General features: G+C 52.0%; 1 protein-coding gene and 1 long non-coding RNA gene across 2 annotated transcripts in view; one reads left to right on the top strand and one right to left on the bottom strand.

The window, feature by feature from the left end:
• STARD10 (StAR related lipid transfer domain containing 10) overlaps positions 1–8117 on the bottom strand; it is a 53646-nt gene extending 45529 nt beyond the window's left edge. Inside the window, exon 1 of the mRNA XM_030556444.1 lies at positions 6794–8117. Coding sequence (XP_030412304.1) covers positions 6794–6955 — 162 coding nt within the window. The 5' untranslated portion in view covers positions 6956–8117. The remainder of the gene's footprint in view (positions 1–6793) is intronic.
• LOC115648610 lies at positions 7683–9415 on the top strand. The gene is made up of 2 exons (XR_003999618.1): positions 7683–7760; positions 9124–9415. It is a non-coding gene; the product is annotated as an uncharacterized LOC115648610 (long non-coding RNA).
• The last annotated feature ends 11544 nt before the right edge of the window (positions 9416–20959 follow it).

The following is a 20959-nucleotide window of genomic DNA, read 5'->3' as shown; positions in this document are numbered from 1 at the left end:
GATATGCCCCCTCCCCAGTTTGAGAACAAACCACTGATAACTATTCTTCATGTAGGGTCTTTCAACCAGTTGTGCACCCACCCTATAGTCATTTCATCTAGACCGTATGTCCCTAGTTTGCCCATGTCACATGGGACTGTCTCAAAAGCCTTATTAAAAATCAAATTCTAGCATGTCTACTGCTTCCTTGCCCTTCTCTTCTTTGACAGGGAGTGACTGGCCTAGCGGTTTATAGGGAATGTGCTACCAGCCTCCTGAATCACGGCGCTCTCATACGGCGATGCCTCCAGGGCATGACAGGGATCAGGCTAGTTTCACTGTTACAGCCCCTGGGGCATGCTCAACCGGACATTATGTCCTGGGCTCTCCAGGCCAGAATTTAAGGAGACCTTGAGTGATGAAACTAGGTAGCCCAGCCTCAGTCAGTCTGGGAACCAAAAAGCCACAGGGCCTGTGTGCATCCAGTACCCTCAGTGGCAAAACACAGTCCTGCCCCATCATGATGGTATCTGAATGGGCTAGTGTGTGTGGTTACAGGGACCCCAAAGCAGCGCACAAAGGCAAGAGGCAGAGATGTGCTGACAAACGGGGGCAGGCCCCCAGCCAGCCAGCCAGTCTTGCTAGCTTGCTGGGGTAGCCAGGAGATTGTGCAGTGCACAGAGTGGGCGTAGGCATCGGAAGGCTGCAGCACCCGATGCAATGCACGCTAAATCTCAGCAATGATGAGCATGCCAACCTCTGCGCTTTCGCTACTGCAAGGCCCCAGGCTGGGACATCGCAGAAATTTACCAAGAAGGGAAGCCTGGGAGAATGGGGGCACCCTAAGGCCCTGCCTCCCCAGGTCCCGAGCGCTGCTGTGTAGGTGATTTGCAAGAGTTCTGTGTGCAGACTGCATGGGAGAGGGCCAGGGAAAGAAGGGTCCTTAACTCTTGGGGAGGCAAGGACGGCTGACCTACAAAGCCTACTGCCACAGGATGCCAGAGCGCACACAGATCTGTTTTCCTTTACGTGACTGAGCTGTCCAGACCTCCAGCCAACAGGGAGACTCTCTCCCACTCCTAGCCAGCAGCAGTCTTAGGAGGTAGGTTGCTCAGAGCCGCCAACTCTGTTTGTTTGCTCTGCATCTGCAGTGCAATGTGCTGCCGGGCACACATTGCTCCAAGCATGCTGCCAAGGACAGGCCAGAGCTTTCAGGTTTGTGTTGCAGCCAAGCAAGGTTGCAGTCAGTGCTGGGAGCCGCTGCTTTGCAGGCTCGGGCCTAATGGAGGCAATCCCTGTGCTTCAGGGTAAAACAAAACAAAAAAAACAAAAAAACCCCCTAACACTCTGAGCTAGAGGCCAGATAAAACAGACCCACTAGTAACAAAGCACTCCAAGCTTGACGGGGCAACTACAGACCCAGAGGAGAGACGTATGGTCAACAGGAGCAGCAGCCCTATGGAAGGATGTGGGCTAGTGGCCCGAACACAGGACCAGCAGACAGGATCCCTGCATTCTAGTCCCGACCCTAACAATGACTCTCCCCAGGGCATATCACTCAGGCAGAGACTTTCAATTTTTGAGTGCCCAACATGAGCCCCCTAGGGCCTGCTTCCCGAGAACCCACATCAATGGATGCTGTGGGCGCCTCTGCACAGCCAAGCCTGGAGCATCTCAGGTTGTGGAATCATAGGGTCAGAAGAGATCACAAGGGTCATCTAGTCTAACCCCTGCCAAGATGCAGGCTTTGTGGTGTCTAAATCAGCCAAGAGATGGCTCGAGCCTCCTTCTGAAAACCTCCTGGAAGCAGTTTCCTTGACACCCTGAGGCATATGTTCCATTGTCCTGCTGTTCTTACAGTTAGGAAGTTTTTCCTGAGATTTGTATCTGGTTCGGCACCTAAAAATCAGGGGCCCCTTTGGAAAGCTGTAGCTATATTCTCTTGGTGTGTCAACCCACTGATGAGACGCTGCTTCCATCTCTGACCAGGGCCGCCGGGGGAGGGGGTGGGGCACGAATTGGGCAATTTGCCCCGGGCCCCCCATGCAAGTTTTTTGGGGCCCCTGGAGCAGGGTCCTTCACTCGCTACTGGGGCCCCGGAAAACTCTAGTGGGGCTGGGGTCCCTGGAGCTTCTTCCACTCCGGGTCTTTGGCGGCAGGGGGTCCCTTCCACACTGGAGCAGAAGGACCCCCCGCTGCCGAATTACTGCAGAAGTGGGACCTGCCACCGAAGTGCTGGGTCTTCGGCAGTAATTCCGTGGCGGGGGGGCCCCCGACGCAGGTCTTCGGGGCACTTCGGCAGCAGGTCCCGGAGCGGAAGGACCCTCCACTGCCGAATTACCTCCGAAGCAGGGGCCCCCTGAATCCTCTGGGCGGCCTTGTTCCTGACAGGGGAAGGGGTTGTCAGGTGAATTCATGCTTCATGTGTTAAGGAAAAACTAGATGTTACAGAATTGCACCACTCAGCCAGTGCATTATGAATCTTTCACCTTCTCCTGAAGCATCAGATACTGGCCATTAAGGGACACAGGCAATGTTTTACATACAGACACTCAAGACTGTGAGAGAGTTTTTGTGGATTTCAAGGCCTGCCAGGACCATCACAAGTAATGATGATCTCCTAGTCTGACCTGCTGCATAGCACAGACCAGAGAATTTCAGCCAATCATTCCTGCATGGAACCCAATTACTTCTAAATGTGGAGTGGGTGTTAAATGTCATTTTGACAGCCCAGACTGGCTGAAGTCTTCAATTTTCCCATGGTGAATTTTTCAAGTTCATCTCACCCACTGAAAACCTGGAGAGTGGGAAGCTTTCTATTCAGCATAGCAGACTAAGCCAGTAATTTGTGCAAAATCTGCGCTTTCGGTTTAAAAACAAACAAACATTCAGTTTCTAGGCCTTACCACTGCAAAGAAAACCTTCCAATGTCGCCTTCCTGGCTCTGCCTGCAGGCAGCGCCAGTGCCTCTGTGGCTGATCAGCGTTTGTCAAACAGCAGCCTAGTGAAAGTAATGACATTCTGCTGGAGCATCCACAGGGAAAAATTGGTGGGTGCTCTGCACTGGCAGCTCCCTGCCCTGCCCCCACCACCCCAGCTCACCTCCACTTCCGCTCCACCTCCTCCCCTGAGTGTGCCGAGTCCCGCTTCTCCCCTCTCCTTCCAAGCACTTGGCACAGCAAAAAGCCTGTTTTGCATGGCAAGTCTGGGAGGGAGGGGGAATGCAGCGTGCTTTGGGGAGGAAGCAGGGCCAGGATTTGAGGAGGGATCCAACAGGGGCAGGGAGGGGCAGAGTTGAGGTGGGGACTTTGGGGCAGGGGCATGAGCACCAGCACCCACCAGAGCCAAAAAAAATGTGGCACTTATACTCTGCTGCTGCCTTTCATAACCCGGAAGGCAGCTGAGAAATGGTCAAGAAAGCAGGTGAGTTTGGGGGAAGCGCTGAGCAGCAGCTGCAGAGGCAGGCACAGGAACTGACTGAGGAGGATGAGTATCCAAGGATGAAGGGGAGAAGGGTGAGAGAGATTGCTCCTTCCTTGCCCTGTGCCACTGGGGCCAGGAGGCTCAAAGGGAGAGACAGAAAGCAAAAAGGTGAAGATCCATCTCTGTCTTAGGCCATGTCTACATCTAAAATTTTGCAGCGCTGGTTGTTACAGCTGTATTAGTACAGCTGTATAGGGCCAGCGCTGCAGAGTGGCCACACTTACAGCAACCAGCGCTGCAAGTGGTGTTAGATGTGGCCACACTGCAGCGCTGTTGGGCGGCTTCAAGGGGGGTTCGGGGAACGCGAGAGCAAACCGGGAAAGGAGACCAGCTTCGCCGCGGTTTGCTCTCGCGTTCCCCAAACCACCCTGCAAACCGCAGGGAAGGAGACCTGCTTGCTCGGGGGTTCGGGGAACGCGAGAGCAAACCGGGAAAGGAGACCAGCTTCGCCGCGGTTTGCTCTCGCGTTCCCCGAACCACCCAGCAAACCTCAGGGAAGGAGACCCGCTTGCTCGGGGTTCAGGGAACGCGAGAGCAAGCTGGGGAAGGAGACCAGTTTGATTACCAGAGGCTTCCTCAGGTATGCTGGGATACCTGCTTATTCCACGGAGGTCAAGAAAAGCGCTGGTAAGTGTCTATACTTGATTACCAGCGCTGGATCCTCTACACCCGAGACAAAACGGGAGTACGGCCAGCGCTGCAAACAGGGAGTTGCAGCGCTGGTGGTGCCCTGCAGATGTGTACACCTCCTAAGTTGCAGCGCTGTAACCCCCTCACCAGCGCTGCAACTTTCTGATGTAGACAAGCCCTTAGTTGCTGGTTGGTGGAAGCCGACAGGAGAGGGAGCCCTCCCTTCCACCCACTCAAGCAGAAATCCCAGGATCCTCTTCCTTCCCAAGAGTGGCTTCCTCATTCAGGTGCTGCCTCTGGAACTTGAAAGCTGGAGCTCCCCACCACCTCCTCTACCCCCGGCTACTAGGAGTCAGGCAAGTTTTTCCAAGCCCGGAGCCACATAACAGACCCAGTACAGGTAGCGTTAACGCAGACAGTGCCTCGGTCCTGTCTCAGTGGGGCGTTCAGCCCCCGAGCCCCTTTCAATCTACGGCCACTCTGCTGAGGCTACCAATAAAGGAGCCAACTAGTGCACGTTGGGGCGGAAGGTCTGCAGAAGGGACACTTGTCTGCTTCTGAACTGAGGCCCACAAATGCACCTCACGTCAGGGACACCGGAACAGGGGGCCTTGAGCTAGGAGGGTCTTTCAGATGCTCCTGACGCCTGCTGTGAGCTGGAGTGGCAGGATCAGGAGCCCATTCTCAGCTCCCAGAGCTGGCCAGTCCCACCCTCTCTCGCTCTGTGTTTGTACAACACCTTGCTCTGGTCCTGATCGGGCCCGGGGTGTGCCTGTAACACAGACGATTGCTACCAAAAGCCAGAGTCCTACTCTATTCTAGACAGGCTCTTATATATCCTCTGGTATCTGAGCACCCAGGAAACTCCAGGTAGTAATGGATCCGGGTAGTAATCTATCACACACACTCCCCAAACCCCTCCTTGTGCAAACACTTTTCAGACCTGGCCACGCCAACCTCCCTGAAAATCTTTACAAGACACGGGAGATGGGCAGACCTTGCCCGCAAAGTGAGTCTATGGTACCACGCAGGGATCCCAGCCTGCTCTGGTCCTAACTACCCACACCCAGCAGGGGCTCTGGGGACACGGAGCCTCGGCAGCGGATTCCAAGAGGATCCAAGACGGATCCGGCTACTCCACCTTGTGTTGAGCTTCTAGAGCTTTGCTGAAGCTCCCGCAGGCTGAGAGGGGAGGCCTGTACAGCAGGCGCTCGTGGAGGAGATAGAATGGCATCATGCGTTTGTGGGCACGGGCTGGGTGTGGGACAAGCAGAAGAAGCCCCGCTAATAGGCACGGAGTCCATAATGTTCTAGCCAAAGGCATCTACACGAGAAATGGAGTCACAGCTGCAAGTTCTAGGCACCAAAGGCCCCCAGCGCACACTGCACTGGACTAAGGTGACTGCTGCTTGGGTGCAGAAGACAGAGTAGCTTCTCTCTGCAATTTGGGATCCAGGGCTCAGGCCTATCCTAGATTTTCTCTCTGCTGCTTGAGGTGCTCCAGTTCCCAGTTCATCCCAATCCACTGGTGGAAACGGCCCTGAGAACGGAGGGGTCAGCTCCTGGTCAGGCAACTCTGCTGATCCCTACTTTCTGCCAAGCTACCAAGCAGAGAGCTCCCAGGGTGAGGTGAGCTGGCTGTCCTGCCCCCTGCTGGCTCCGCGGAGCCAGATGTCACCACTAGTAAGGAAGCAGGATGGGAAGGAAGAGACACAAGCCAATTGCAGATCAGCATCATGCACTACAGGCCTTGGAAAGGTACATTTGGGCACTGCCTGTTCACTCCGGCACATTGTCCAAGGAGGAGAAGCCCATGCAAAATTCAAAAGCAACATATTTCAAATGGAGACAAAATGCTGTGTTAAAGAAAGTCATTAACCTGTGGAACTCACTGCCACCAGATATTTAGGCAAATAGCTGAGCAAGATTAAGAGCAGGATTAGTAACATGACGTGCCAGAGCACTGGCTAAAACAGAAGAGTTGTAAGAGATACCCAACAAGAACAGGAGTATGTGTGGCACCTTAGAGACTAACAAATTTGTTTGAGCATAAGTTTTCACCGGCTACAGCTGAAGAAGTGGGCTGTAGCCCGTGAAAGCTTATGCTCAAATAAATTTGTTAGGTCTCTAAGGTGCCACACATACTGCTGTTTGGTTTTTTTTGCAGATACAGATTTTTCACAGCTGCCACTGTGAAAAGAGATACCAAGTCCTTCCGCTCCAGGTAAAAAGCCTAATCTGGGGGGGAGGAAGAAATCTTTCTCTCACACACACACCCTTGTGGTTCAGTATGGCACCATTAGGGGTGTGTGTGTGTGTGTGTATACATCTATATATAGATATAGATAAAATGGGGATTTTATGCCAACATCCTGCCACTGGGAAACAGGATACCAGGCCAGCTAAGCTATCTGTTCCACTAATGTAAGGAGAGAGTACATCATAAATCATTGATCTGATCAGGTGCATGCAGCGGTCCCTGGAAACACTCCCACACAAAGCTCTAGAGTCCCACCAGCTTCCTGCCCTGCACAAGGCACCTAGAAAATGAAGAAATACAGAAGCAGCAAATACACAAGGAGTCTATTGCAGCCCACTTCTGCCGTGTTTTGCAAACAGCCGGCTTAACTCCACAGGGTTCGGGCACAGACAACACCGAGGGCACGTCTAACATTCCCACAGATCCCAACCGGTTTCTTACCTTGATTTTATGCAGGGATCTCTCCACCTCCAAGATCTGAATCCACACAACAATTCCCGATTTGTTATAAGTTTGACTCCAGCCTGCGTCCGAGTTGCATTCTGTCCGGAAATTATTAAAATCCCGATCGTCTGGGATCTGTACGCTCTCCCGGGTGGACATAGTCTTGGAAGGGACACTGACAAATACGAATTTTAAGTTTCCTTAACAGTAGGCTCCGTGGGCCTTCGACGGTGTCTGTCTCTCCCCCCACTCCAAAAAAATGGAAATACTGGTTTTACCCCAGTTAAGAGATTCTGAAACCAGAACAGCTGTTTTTTAAAGGGGGGGGGGAGGAAGATGGTTTCAGAACAGGCAGGAAAAGCAGATTTCAAAATTAAGTTCTCTACAGAGAGAACCAGAAGCTGTCTCCTAAGGATTCCTGGTGGGGAGGGCTCACCAGATAGCTCTCATGCAAACAAACAAAAAAAGCAAAAGAAAATAAATATTTCAGCCCAGGCTGGAGGAAACCCCTTGAAATATCACCGAGCTGCGCTGGAGAAGTGTGTGTGTAGATGGAATCTCTTCTCTCTGGGGGGGAGGCTTCTGCCTTTTCTCTCTGCCTTCTAAACGTTTAATGCCAAGTTGTGCGGCTCCCCGCTGCCTCGAAACAGGCCCCTCCTGCCCAGGTGTGCCACCAATGGAGAACAGGTGAGTGTTATTACCGCGGGGGGCGGGGCGCTTCCTCCTCTAAGGATCTGTCTCCGTGAGCTCCCGCAAGCAACGCAATCTGCCTCCCCGGGAGGTGACGATGGCAGTGACCGAATCCAGACACAGAAAACCGCCCCACCTCGGGGGAAGGGCTCGATTTCCCACGGAAAGCTGCAGCAGCAGGTCGTCCCCTCTCTGGCTCAGCCCAGGCTGGAGCAGCAGCAGCTGGGGCTCTGCAGCAGATGAGCTCGCGGAGGAGACGGAGAGCAGGTCCCTGGTGCGCAGCAGAATCGCGGCTCCCAGGGGAGAGGTTCCACCCAGGTCTCCCCCTACCTTGCGCCGGCTGATCCTGCCCCTCCCCGCAGGCCTGGGGGGCCCCGCTGGGTGCTGAGGGCCGCAGGTGGAAGCCGCCCCCTCCCTCTGCCTTTGGCTGCGCCGGGGTGTCGGTCCAGGAGGTGAAACTGACAAGCCGAAGCAAACCCCAGACACAGCTGCACCTCCCAGGGCGCTGCCGGAGGATCCCGCCGGGTCCTAGTTTCCCTCTCGCGCGGCGCAGCAAAAAAAAAAGATGGGACGAGATAGTGTCGTAATCGGGCCTTGCAGAGCCGCGCCGGTCGGGCAGCCGGGCGCTGGTCCGGGGGGATCCTTCCCAGGGGAGAGGGAGGAGGGCAAGGCGCTGGCCTGGCGTCCAGCAGCTTGGGGTCTAGGTCCTGTCTCCGCGTGCTTGGCCTTGGGCAAGGGAACTCAACGGTCCTGGGGATGTTTTCTTTCTGTTTACAGTGTAAACCCACCCGGGCAAAGCCCAGGGCTCTGATCGTAGTCGGGGTGCTCCTGGGATTTAAATAAATAATGATAATAGCTCTCGGAATCCTGCCCTCCTTCCCCCATGCAGCTGGTAGAAGGTGATTTACACCCTCCCATTAAAGGCAGTAAAGATGCCAATACAGAGCTGTCACGCTGCTTTGCAGTTTACCGTCAATAACTTATCAAGCTCCATGGCTGTAGTGTACACGCACCACTACCTCCTCCTGGAGGGAAATGGAACTGCTTAACTGTGTGTCATAGGTGCCATACTGCCAACCTCTAATGGAGATTCTCCTTTAGCATCAGTGTGGTTTTGGAGCAAGAGAATCTGAGTTCTGTAGTGGTCATTGCCAATAACTGCCATGTATAGTAGCCACCATGGATTTCTAGGGGCCACAGATTTGTTGCAACATTACCTTCCTGTTTTACCAATGGGGAAACTGAGGCACAGAGTAAGAAAGTGACTTGTCTGGGGCCATACACTGAATCAGAGACAATATGAAAACTTGGGTGTTCCCTGTAGTGACCACTAACCAGTGTTGTCTTTAAAATCCTTCCCCATCAGGTGCCACCTGAATCCAGATTAGGGTCTAGTAACACAGTTTCTAAGAGAGACCCATTGACTATATGGATTTTAATTGCTGTCTTAATCCTGTATGATTTTAATTCATTAGTTCCTGTTCCTGCAATCACATCAAGGCAGATGGACCCTTGCTCCCACTGAGAACTAAAGGCTTGCCCACCTAAAGCCAGCTGCAAGTTCAGGATTTTAATCTGTATTTGTTTGATCTGTGGGATCTCGGATTCTAGATGGCCAGTTATGATTTTTATTACAGAAACACCTAGAGCTCCAGCTGCATCGGGCCCTCGTTGTGCTGAGGGATATACAGATGCATAGTTCCTGCCCTGAAGAGCGTGCAATCAAGCAGACACATCAGCAAGAAGGACTGTTACAATTTGACAGATGAGGGAAGTGAAACCAAAGCAAAGTGATTTTTTCCAAGCTCACAAAGCAAATCCATGTCAAAGTTGGGGATCAAACATAGGTCCAATTCAGGCCCTGAAACATAAGACCGTCCCTTGATATGTTATATCAATATTAAAGCTTGATGGTCCTTTCGCACCCACCACTGAACGTGCCTTTGGAAATGATCGAGGCCAGTGGAGATGACCAAAAATGGGGCTGACTATGGCGTGGTGGCGAGTGAAGCAGAGCTGCAGAGGGGATTCCTCTGTATCTGTGCAGAGCAGACAAGCTGGGCTTGCACAGATAAAGGCGCAGCTGTTGCAATATTTATATAGATAGAACAAATAGATCAGCTTGCTTTGCCAGAAAAGGGGAAGAAATTGCCCGTGTCAAGCGGCTGACGGGCGGGAGGTTGTTCAGAAGGTTGGCTCTCATTTCAAAGTGCTGCTGCTTCAGGATTTCTCTCTCAATTAACAGATGACAAAGATGCCCATTTCCAGCCCGAGATGCCCTCCGCTTGCAAAAACAGAACAAGTTGGTTAATGGGAGTGGAGGAAACCCCCAAAAAGCTCAGTTAAGACCTGGCCTTGCCAATCAATCTGGGCAGCAGCGGTGCCTAGACGAGGAGAGAGGCCAAGGGCGGGCACGTAAATACTCTCCTTGTATAAACCGCTGCTCCAAGGTCTCAGAGCAAACCGGGGGGCCAAGCCTCAGCACCTCTGTGAACTGGCTGGTTGGCACTAAGGATGTTTCCAGCATGGTGCCTAATCTGTAACCTCTATGAGGGCCTGCTCCTGCTCCCGCTGAAGTCTGTGGATATTTTGCCTGCAATTTCAATGGAAACAGAATCGGGCCCTGAGGATCTATCCTCAGAAGGGGGGGAAATAAAATTCTGAACAATTTAAACAAAAAAAACCACCCACACAAGCACATCAAGACTGGTTTGTCCAGGGGAGGATGGTGCTGTGGTTAGAGCAGCAGCTGTGAGGCTCCGAAAACCCCACCTCAATTCCCTGCTTTGCTACAACCTCCCTGTAGGCCCTTGATCCAGTAATTTAGCCTCTCTGGGCCTCAGTTCCCCTTCTGTACAATGGGGATAGCAACACTGCCTTGCCACACAGGGGGCTGGGGAATTCATAGACCTGGAAGGGATCTTGAGAGGTCATCTAGTCCTGTCCCCTGCATGAGAGACTGTGAGGTGCTGAGGCACATGTTAGTCTTTTAAATAAATAGATAAAATGCCTTGGTTTTAAACAACCAGTTGCCTACCTGTGTCTTTCTTCAATTAAAACCGACCCAGGGCCAGCCCCATAGCTAGTGTGCAGCAGTGTCACGCCCGTTATACCAGCTAAGGAGCTCTCCCTTCATTTCTGAAAATCCCAATTTATTTTTCAGTTTTGATGCTCCTTGGGGCCAGAGTGGGAGGCCTTACCAATTCCCCTGCACAGTTTGGGGTCCAGAGGGTGCCAGGGGGAGGGGTGGCCCCAGCTGGGCCCCCTTCTTAACAGAAAGTTGGGCATGGAGTTTAAAGATCTGTCTAGATACCTATATCCAACAGACCAAGACCCTCAAATGGTTTTTAGGCTCCTAACTTCTATTGCAATGGTTCCGAAACTTTTGAAGTCATGCCCCCTTTACCCCTATGTAATCTGCCCACGCCTCCTGGGAGCTATGGTCGGGGGCTGGGAGCAGGGCTGCAGTCGGAGCTCAGGGCCGGGGCTGGAGCTGTGGTTAGAACCAGGGAGCAGAACCGTGGCCAGGGCCAGAGGTGTGACTGCAGCTGGGGTCAAGTCACATCCGGGGGACATGGCCAACCTGGGGGCCAGGAGCTGGGGGCAGAGTGGGGCTGGGTGGAACTTCCCCCCCATGGTCTGGCTTTGCCGCCCCCTGAACGTTTCTGCACACTATCCTGGGAGAGGCGTGCCATGCCGTTTGGGGGGCTCTGTTCTATTGAAATGAGCAGTAGGGAGGAGCTGAAATCCCGCTGAGGGCTGAGCTATGAGACCTCCACAAAAAAACCCTCCACGTTACACCAATGACACTGTCACATGGCTAAGCCTTCCAGTGTCAAGCGATGCCCAGTGATGGTAACTTGGTTAACTTTAGCTCTCTCTCTTTGTCTTCCATAGGCAGGACGGTCTGGAATTGCTTGGCAGGTGTTTCAGGTCCAGACCCTAAAAGGGTTTAGGTTCCTAATGTTCATTGATTTCAATGGACTCTAGGTGCCTAAACCCCTTGGAGGATTGGGTCTTAGTTTGTAGCTAAACTAGCTGTGAAAACACATCCACACTCTCAACTTTAGCTGCATATTTTGCAAGATTTCTTCTAGGTCTTTCTGTGACGTAATCGGCTGATTTGCGGCTGGAGGAAGCATTCAAGTGGCTGTCGGTTTCTTAGCCTTTTGCTAAGGGTGACAAGCCAGGCTCGCAGAGCCCTCTCTGTCCTGCTGGGGGCAGCGTGTCTGTCTGTCTGTCTGACTCTTCCCGGATGCTGGGTGCGTGAACGTGGCTGTATCTGGATGCGTTGCAGGTTCCATCAGCATCGGAAAACAGATGGGGAGGGGGAGGGGGAGCACCTCCAGGTTCTTCCTTTGCCTTCCCTTTGGAGCTGTGGCACTCAGCCAGCCCTCTCATGCATCCAGCTCTGCCCTGCTCTGTACTGAAGGGGCCTGTAGTCCCTCAGGGAAAGGGCAGGAACTCAAAGACATCCTCGGGAGCTGAGGGCTGTTGCCATCCTGTTTCATGCAGAGTTAGCCCGGTGGAGGCTGTATGCAGAGTAATCTCTGCTGGCTGCATCTTGATGGTAGTAGTCCAGGCAGCCACGGTGCACACCCCTATATTAAACCGGGGGCCCCCCTCACAGTGAGGAGTGGAGGAGGCCCCCGGACACTGAGCAAGTGCGTATGGCACAGGGCCGGGCTCCTTGCCTGCAGCGTGAGGCGGCCAGCTGGCTGCGTAGGTGTGTGCTCTGCTGATTGTGGTTCTGGTATGGCTGCACCTTCCTTCTGTTCCGCGGGTAGCTCCCTGCGAAGGGTGGAGGGTGCAGGCCCAGCCTTTTCCCTTTTGTCTTGGCTCGCCAGTCCGTTCCAAGCAGCCGAGGTGCCGATCAGCTGTAAGTGGCCCAGAACAGCACCCTAGAAGTAACCCTCTCCTCCAGACTGCCACGGATGCATCACAGAAAAGTGAAAATGGCTTTAAACCCTGATCAGTGGCTCTGCTGGCTGGCAAATATGAACTGAGTCCCATAGTGTGAATGAAGTGTCCTGCTTCCCACAGCCTTGCTGATTCCCTGTCTCAGATAACTTATGAAATGCACCTGTCTGACCCCAGGAAACCTTTGTTCTGAGCTAGACTCTGACCACTGCTCCTTTGTCTGTTTCCTAAACTCCGGCCGCTTAGAAGGAAGGCTCTGGCTGCAGAGAATAGTCCTCTGGGGAAGAGGAAGTGTGTCTTTAAGGGAGAGGAGAGGAATCCCTGCCAGGTTAGGTGTCCATTTGGGCTTAGGAGCAGGTAGGTTAATCACAAGTTGCCTCTTCACCCTGTGCCCTTCTTGGGGGAGGGAGGAAGCCTAGTTTTCAATCTGAGATAAGAATCATGATGCTCTTGAATGATGGATGAATGTATTAAATGGGTCCAAAGGGGTGGCAGAGATTCAGGGTGCCAGCTGGAGGCAGGTGAGTCCAATGCCCCCTTGGACAGGGTGTGCCAGGATCATACAGGGGCTTGGAGCTTTAGAATGACTGTGAGTGTGTCCCTAAGAACTGCATTGCGAGTGTGGATCGTGCTGTGTCCTACAACCAGCTCTCTCCTCCAGGTGGCTAGTCTTAGTGGAGGTGATCGCTGCATCTCATTTGCTGCTTGTACAAGGGGATAGCGTATTACTGGGTCCTTCTCTTTCAGCTAAGCAGCTTCTCCAGCTCAGAGCCAGGGAGACTCAGCAGTGATCTCCACTTTGTCTCCTGGCTTGTTGCCGGGCTCATTTTAAGCTGCGCCTTTCCCCTGCCTGCTGGTGCACCTGCACTGGGTCTCTGTGTGGCTGAACTCTCGCTGGACGTGCCTTTCCAGTGAATCCAATCGATGTAGCTGCAGGCTCCTTGCAGTGCTGCGGTTTCGAGTGGCATGGAAGCAATGCTGCTAGCTTTGGGGCATGGCTGCGTCGGCTCCTATGTGCAACTTTGGATCGAGCATCTCCTAGCAGCAGTGGCTTGCCCCGAGCCAGAGACTCCTAAAAGGTGCTGAGAGAATTCCCATGGCTCCTGGGCTTGTCAGAAGTAGGGACAATAGAGGGCGCAGGCCTGGACTGCTCTCCTGCAGAGAGAGGCTAAGTGCTCCTCTAGAGCTTTCTGTGAAGGAGGTGGGCAGCAGCTGTCCACTCTGATGGGGTCTGGAACAGGATGAAGCGGGTTTTGCCCTCTAGGCTTAAACTGCTGGTTGCTGACAGCTGGTTTGGGGTATTGCGGGTCACTGCAGCACAGTGCGGGCAAGGCAAATGAATATTGGGGGTTTAGTATCTGTCCTGCACAGAACATTAAAATAACCTGCTTAACTAGGTGAATTGGTGCAACTAAAATCCCTTGTGCATAGAAGGACCATAGTAGTTCTAAGCATGGCTGGCCGGCCACCTCCTCAAAGTCTGAAGGTTAACAAGACGGCACTTGCAAATCTTACTCTATATGCAAATCATGTGATTTCCAAAGGCTCATTTTGACTCCATTGAATAAGAATCCATTTCTTCTCCAATGCTCCAGAGCTCTTGCCCTCAGAAAGGAACGTTTTCCTGCTAAATTTCAGCATCCCACCACCAACCATTTCCATGCTACAGCTGTTTAAAAACCCCCAAAGTCATGATATTTTCCTTTTAACTGTGAGGAAATTGTCATTTTCCCCCACTTCCCTCCAACTCAAAAAAGGCCAAATGGATTTTGCTTTTGGGTCGGGACTAAGCCTGGAGAATTTTAGCCAGAAAAGTAGAAGTCTTAGTCCAAGCAATTTAAAACGGGGTTAGAATGGAAAAGCTTATGCACCTCAATTCTAGTTAATCCTTAACTGCACTGGAGTAGTGATTGTGGAAGAACTCGGAATAGAACTCAGGGCAGTAGATGGGGGACTCAAGAGTCTTTTCAGTAAAGCATCCTGAATAGATTGTCATTATAGTCAGGCACTACATTGCCTCTTTAAAACTTTCAGGGAACTGCTCAGGTTCACACTGTGTAGTTGCTGCATTAGCTAGGCTTGGAAGGATTACATTTTTAGTGATAAATGTTGGTAAGCGTCAATTTCACCATACACACAAACCAACCAAAAATATTTGCACAGATAATAATCGACCTTTACAGACAGGTGAAATAAGAAAAATGCTCCTTGAGAACTCATTAGAATCCAAAATCCAGTGATTTAGTCTTTTGAAGTAGGCTTGTTACAAATGGACTAATGAAGGAATAGTAAAAAACAGGTGGGATATATAAAGCTTTAACTTTTTGAATCTTAGTGGCTACAATTGTCTGATGCCCCATAATTTCCTGCAACTGTGAAAATATAAATGGATCAAAATCTTTAAAAGTGCTTAAAAATGAACATTGACATTATCTACCAAAAGAATAGTGCTCACTTTGCAAGGATTAACATCTTATTACAATCCGGGTAGCCTCCCAAAAGGCAGTTAATATGGTTAATACAGCAACACATTTGGTGTTTTGAATCGTAGCTAGACGTATGTGTCAGAGAGACATGAATCTTAAATCAAATCTTCTGTGTATATCTGTTTGTATATTTATTTGCTATTCAGATGTCAGTTCAACTAATAACAGTGTTTATAGGCATAATTGGTTTATCTGATACTCCCGACAATTTTCCCTCTGTCTCATCAACATGCAAAATTGAATCAGTGTGTAAGTGTCATTTCTGAGCTGAATGGGAGGTTGGGGGATGATTCATGCAATGCAAAACGGCTTATACACCAATGATTTTCTACAAATCCCCTGCAGGCACTGAGCTGATTGCAGTTTGTAGGGAATTTCCTGGGCATTTATGATCCTGTATAACCGAAGCTCCACCCCTCTGGTCGTCATTCCCTAGGAAACGCCAGGAGCCAAAGGTTGCTATTACTGCATAAAGCACACATCTGAGAAGAGGCTGTGAAAATTGTCCCCTCCTTCTGCTCCCTGCTGGACGTATTGGAGTCAGAGCGGCTGACTTCAGCCAAGCAGAGCCACCATCTAGTGGTCACCATTAAAGAGTCAGCGTGGAGGAAAGAGCTGGATTCTACTGCGGTTCACGCATCATCAATATCATTGTTAACTAAGGCCCAGAACCTCAAAGAAACCAATGGGAGTTAGGCACCTAAATACATTTGAGGAGCTGGGCCTAGTTTCCAATTGCAGGGCCTGATCCTGTTTACATTACACCCGTGCAGCCAGGGCCGGCTTTAGCAAGTGCAGGGCCCGATTCGTACTCACCTGGTGGCGCTCCGGGTCTTCAGCAGCAGGTCCTTCACTTGCTCCTGGTCTCCAGGTCACCCGCCACCAAAATGCCCCCGAAGACCCGGAGCGCCGCCGGGTGAGTAAAAATTAAAAAGGCACCGGCACGGGGCCCGATTCCGGGGAATCAGGCGAATTGGCCTAAAGCCGGCCCTGCGCACAGCCCCAGTTCAGAGGCAGTAAGGCTCCCTCGGTGTAACGAAGGGCAGATCTGAAGGCCACAGGTGCTGCACTGTTGCCACTAAGGGTACCATTTGCACCACAGAATCTTTATTTCTCAAGCCAGAAAGAGGCCAGCTTGACTCTCAGATCCCAGAGGGAGTTCACAGTGCTGGCACTCTGGAAAAAAAAAGTCTTTCTGCTTGCAATTTGAGCACATTTGATCTGGAGTCTTTGATGGATGATAAATATGGAGCCCCCCCTAAACATGGAACATTAAAGATCCTGAGGCTTGACCCTCTATCTTTGGCTAAAATGTGCCCCTCCTGCCCTATTGGATGCTAGCTGGTTGCTGGCCTCCTCCCCAGAGGTGGGTGCATTTCAGTGATGTTAACTGTTCTGTATTTATTGCTTTCCCTTGCATCTATTTTGCTGGACAGGTCTCCTATCAGGTATGTCCTGCTGCCCATGGAATTACTTTAGGCTCCTTCTGTAAACACAATCACGGTTAGCGTTCCGCACAGCTGCTGCTTGAGGTGGGGCGATACAGAGAAGCAGCATGGACCAGTGAGTAGAGCACTGGCTTGGGATTGAGGAGACCTGGTTCTAGCTTCTGTCCCTGGCGCCGCTAATAACTCTGGGCCAGTCATTTCACCTCTGGTTCTCCTCCCGTCATTTGTCAGCCTGGTGTGTTTCATTTGTGAGCTCTTTAGGGCAGGGAGTGCCTCTTGCTGTGTTTGTACAGCACCTAACACAATAGGACCCTGGTCTCAGGTGAAGTCTCTAGTGTTACTGTCACACACATAGTAACAGGGTTTGCTCCTAAGTCAATGGAAAGTCTCTCTGGATCCCAGCATGAGTGGGAGCGGACACTGGAGTGAGTGTGAGATTCCCCCTCTACCCACTAAGTGGAGCTTGCTGGAGCTGGGGTGAAGGCAACTGCTAAGGAGAACAACCTAGCAAGCAGCCTTGCTCTTTGGATGGGGGTAACCACAACAGGGCCAGAGCCCCAGGCACAGTGGAGCCGTGGGCCAGGCCCTGGTGACAGGTTCTGCAGGAGGGAGTGTTATTTGTTATTCTGTGTATTCCGAGGGTTCTCAGAGACCCCATGTAAATTGGATCCCGCTGCGCCAGGGGCTGCACATGCACAGCGAGAGCCCCAGCCCGGAACTGCTACGCTCCGAATAGACAAGACAGAAAGGCCAGGCAGTTATCCCCATGTTACAAGGTGGGGAAACTGAGGCACAGACCGAACCCTGCGCTGGCCCAGATACCAGTGTGAGGGCAGTTTGCACCTCCCCTGTGCAGAGACTGTGGGGGCCTTTCAACACTGCTCTAATCTCCCCTCCACCCCAAGGTTTTACAGGGGGGGAAACAGGCACCGAGAGCTGGCTTAGCAGCAGATCCAGGGGTTCTCTGTACTGAGGGGATTCCCTAGAGTCTGTACACCTGCCCTGCAATTCCTGTACGCCAGCCCAGCTGGGGGAGGTGAGGTGATGCATGCCATTGCTAAACCGTAGCCCCATGGCAGGGCTGTTGGCCAGCTGCAAGCTACAGCTCTTATCTGCCATGGTGAGAGGCAGACCTAGGTGCCAGGAAAGCCCTGCCACCCCGCCATCCCCCACACACGTGCCGAGTGGCAGCTGTCAGCAGTTGCCCTGATGGGCAGCACTCATGCAGGGTGTATCTGGCCCCCTCTGCTCATGCTGACATGCTGACTCTTTCAGTGGCAGGGCTCAGAATAGGGTGACCAGATGTCCTGATTTTATAGGGACAGTCCTGATATTTGGTGCTTTTTCTTATATAGGCTCCTATTACTCCCCAGCCTCTGTCCCGATTTTTCACACTTGCTGTCTGGTCACCGTAGCTCAGAACCACGCAGGTTTGGGGGCCATGCTGTGCACGGGAGGCAGATGCACTGACCTCTCTACAAGCTCCCTGCGGGCAGAGGTTGGGGCACGGGGGCTGTCAGGCAGACCCAGCTGCTGTCAAGGCAGCTCCTCCACTGCCTGCAGGACCAGAGCCACAGACCATGCCAAGCTTGACTTGAAAGGAGGTGCACTGTCTGACAGACTGGTAGCACTGTCTCCATTTCACAGGGGAGGAAACTGAGGCACAAAGAGGTCGAGTGACTTGCCAAAAGTTCAAGGCCAGAGGGGACCATCAGATTATCTAGTCTGGCCGCCTGTCTAACACAGGCCCTTACATCTCACAGGTTACCCCTGTACTGAGCCCAGTGTCTAGTGTGTTTGCCTATAGCCAGTTGCATAGAACCCACATTCATGCTCCACTTTTCGCTTCACCTAAATTCCCTCTGAAATGTAGTTTCACATTGGATACAGTTTTCTTCCCTTCCTGTTGGGTAGTGTTGCCCTGCGCTGTTAAAGCAGGTGCCGTGTTCCACCTCAGAGGTAGCTGCAGTTCAGTGGCGAGACGGCGATCTTTGGGGCAAAAGATCTTAATAAAATTGCAAGACATTATGAGGCTCTTCATTGCCGGACACATTATCTTTTGGTCCAGTTTGTTTGACGTTGTCCTGCCATCTAGTGGCCAGTTAGTTGAATCAGAGTGCGTGCTATTCTGAGGCCGGGGTGTCTGAACTGGCCCCCATCTACTTCTGACCCTACAGGTACATGAGCAGTGTGCCTGGGGTGGAATCCTGGCCCCACTGAAATCAATGGGAATTTTGTCACTAATAGGGCCAAGATTTCACATCCAAGGAGACGGATAAATAGAAAAGACAAAATAATTCTTGCCAATTTATTTGACGCTCAGGTTCCCCCACTGGAGCCCATTGTAGTTTATATTATCATAAGCTGGCTAAATATGTGTGTGTCACTTCTGCCCTCTCCTGGATGGAATCAGAACTGCTCACATCTGTGTCCTAGGCCCTATACTGCTAACATTTAATGAAGATTCTCCTTTAGTTCAAGTGACAGCTGTCAGGCTTTAAGGCAGGAGGATGTGCATCCAGTCATGAATGGCACTGGTATCTCTGTACAGCGGCAGGCTGTTCCTGGGTTTCAGCTCAGTTAAAACATTTCAATTAAAAATAAATAAATAAATAAACCCTTGTTTGCTGGACAGTCGGGCTGGGAGAGGGGAGTTGATAGTGAGTGTCTATTGCTTCCCTACTGCTTATCATATCTGTTGCCGTGGCAACACAGATGCCCCAGTCAAGATCAGGGCTCCACTACACACACGGAGAGAGATGCCCTGCTCTGCCCCTGACAGCTCACAGGTAAACAGACAGGGACAAAGAACGGGAAGGGAAGCAGAGGGGAAGTGACTTGCCCAAGGTCACACAGCAAGTCAGTAGCAGAGCCAGGTCTGCCGAGTCCCAGTTCTGTGCCCTACTCACTAGATCACACTGCCTTAAGTCAGGGCTCGGCTCCATCTCCCCTTACATTGCTTTGGACAGGTCCGGGGTAATAAGGCTCTTCCGCTCTGCCTCGCGACCAGGCTGCACAGGAGGTCCAGAAGTTAGGGCATTCCAGCACTCTCTCCTCTTTGCCCCTTCATCGGGTCCCCCACCGCACGATCCCTCCGGCCTGTGCCCAAAGCAGCTATTGTGCCACTTCTGAAGGGATGCTAGGGACGCAGGCAGGCCGGCCTTTCTGGGTCGCGGGGCAATGAGGTTACTCAATACCAGCACAGACGCTGCGGAGGCATCGAGCAGCGGGCACGTTGTTGTACATTATTTGTTTAGCTAGCGCGGCCGGGGGTGGGGAAGGCAGAAACAGTCTCTGGATTGTCACACATTCCTGTAAACATAGACAGATGGAGAAAGAAATACCAGACTCGCTCTCCAAGGACTGACTCCCACAGGGAGACGTCTGCCAGAGCGAAAGCTCCTTCGCTAATATCCCCCCTCGCCGGGCAGTGAGCGCAGACATGGAAGTGCAGCTACTGGAAAGTGACCAGCATCGTTCTTGCTTGGTAGACACCTGGCCCGTGTGCCTCTGAGTTGCTTTTAGAGCTGCTGACCTTACGGAGCCCAGGTGGCTATGGGAGAGCTCTCCTGGCTCGCTGAGCGGGGCTAAGTTCCCAGGGCAGGGTCTGTATTACTGCAGTGGTTGGAGAGACAGGGAGAACAGGTTGATTTTCACGTCCCTGAAAAATTGAATCCAGTTTTGCCTTGAATGGATTGAGCAGGGCCCCGCAATGGCTTTGTTGGAGTCACTCTGAGACCTGCTGCAGGCTGTGATAGCTGCAATGAACCTGGCTTGCTGAAATCTTATCACTCCAGGGCAGCGTTGTCTTAATAGCATCCTCTAGTGTGGATTTTTTAAAGGCTGGGGGGTGGAGGGGGCTGTGTATGGACCAGCTTTGCAGCAGATGCACAGCACCTGGGGCCTGTGTGACCACTGTCCAGAACACAGCAGCTCATTCCACCATGCTGAGGATAAGCCAGCACCGTCCCTTTACGGACTGGGGCCCAGGAGGTCGCAGCACTAGATTTCAGAGTCTAACCCACCTTGCAATGGGGAGTGCAGTTTGCAGAGCAGCATCTAGTTATTTGGTGTAACTGCAACCTATACTCTGAAAGGAAAATGAGAGTCACTGGAAAACCAAGCAAATGGCCTGTGGGAGGCATCTCCCTAACCAAATCTGATATCCAGCAAGTTTCAGGATTCATGACAGGTGGGTTCTTCCAGCCCAGGTTTTACCCAGAGCCCGGTGCATGCTGGGACAAGGGAGATGGGAGTCTGATTAGACATGTGGATGCCCCTGCAGTGTAAACGTGATCAATACAGTTCCCAGTTATGGATCTCACTCTCCAGCATCCAAGCCTTGATTTAAGAAGCTCCTGGTGACAGAGGATACAACAAGTGCCAATCCCATTCTCTGCCTGCCTTGCCCAGGTTGGGGAGCAGTGCAGCTTTCACAATACAGCCACACAAATGATTAGCACAGGCACCCCTGTAACCCTGGCATCTGTGTACAGAACTGGTGTGGGTGAGGATCTTCCTTCTCCTGCTGAAGCAGCTGGAGTTACCGAACCCTGATGCAAATTCAATGGGAACACCTTGTTGGCAGGACAGCGGAGGGGTATCCTGACCTATGCCAA

Source organism: Gopherus evgoodei, chromosome 1 (genome assembly GCF_007399415.2).
Source record: "Gopherus evgoodei ecotype Sinaloan lineage chromosome 1, rGopEvg1_v1.p, whole genome shotgun sequence".
NCBI lineage: Eukaryota > Metazoa > Chordata > Testudines > Testudinidae > Gopherus > Gopherus evgoodei.
Note: the sequence above shows the minus strand (reverse complement) of the source record. Positions and strands in the feature narration are given on the sequence as shown.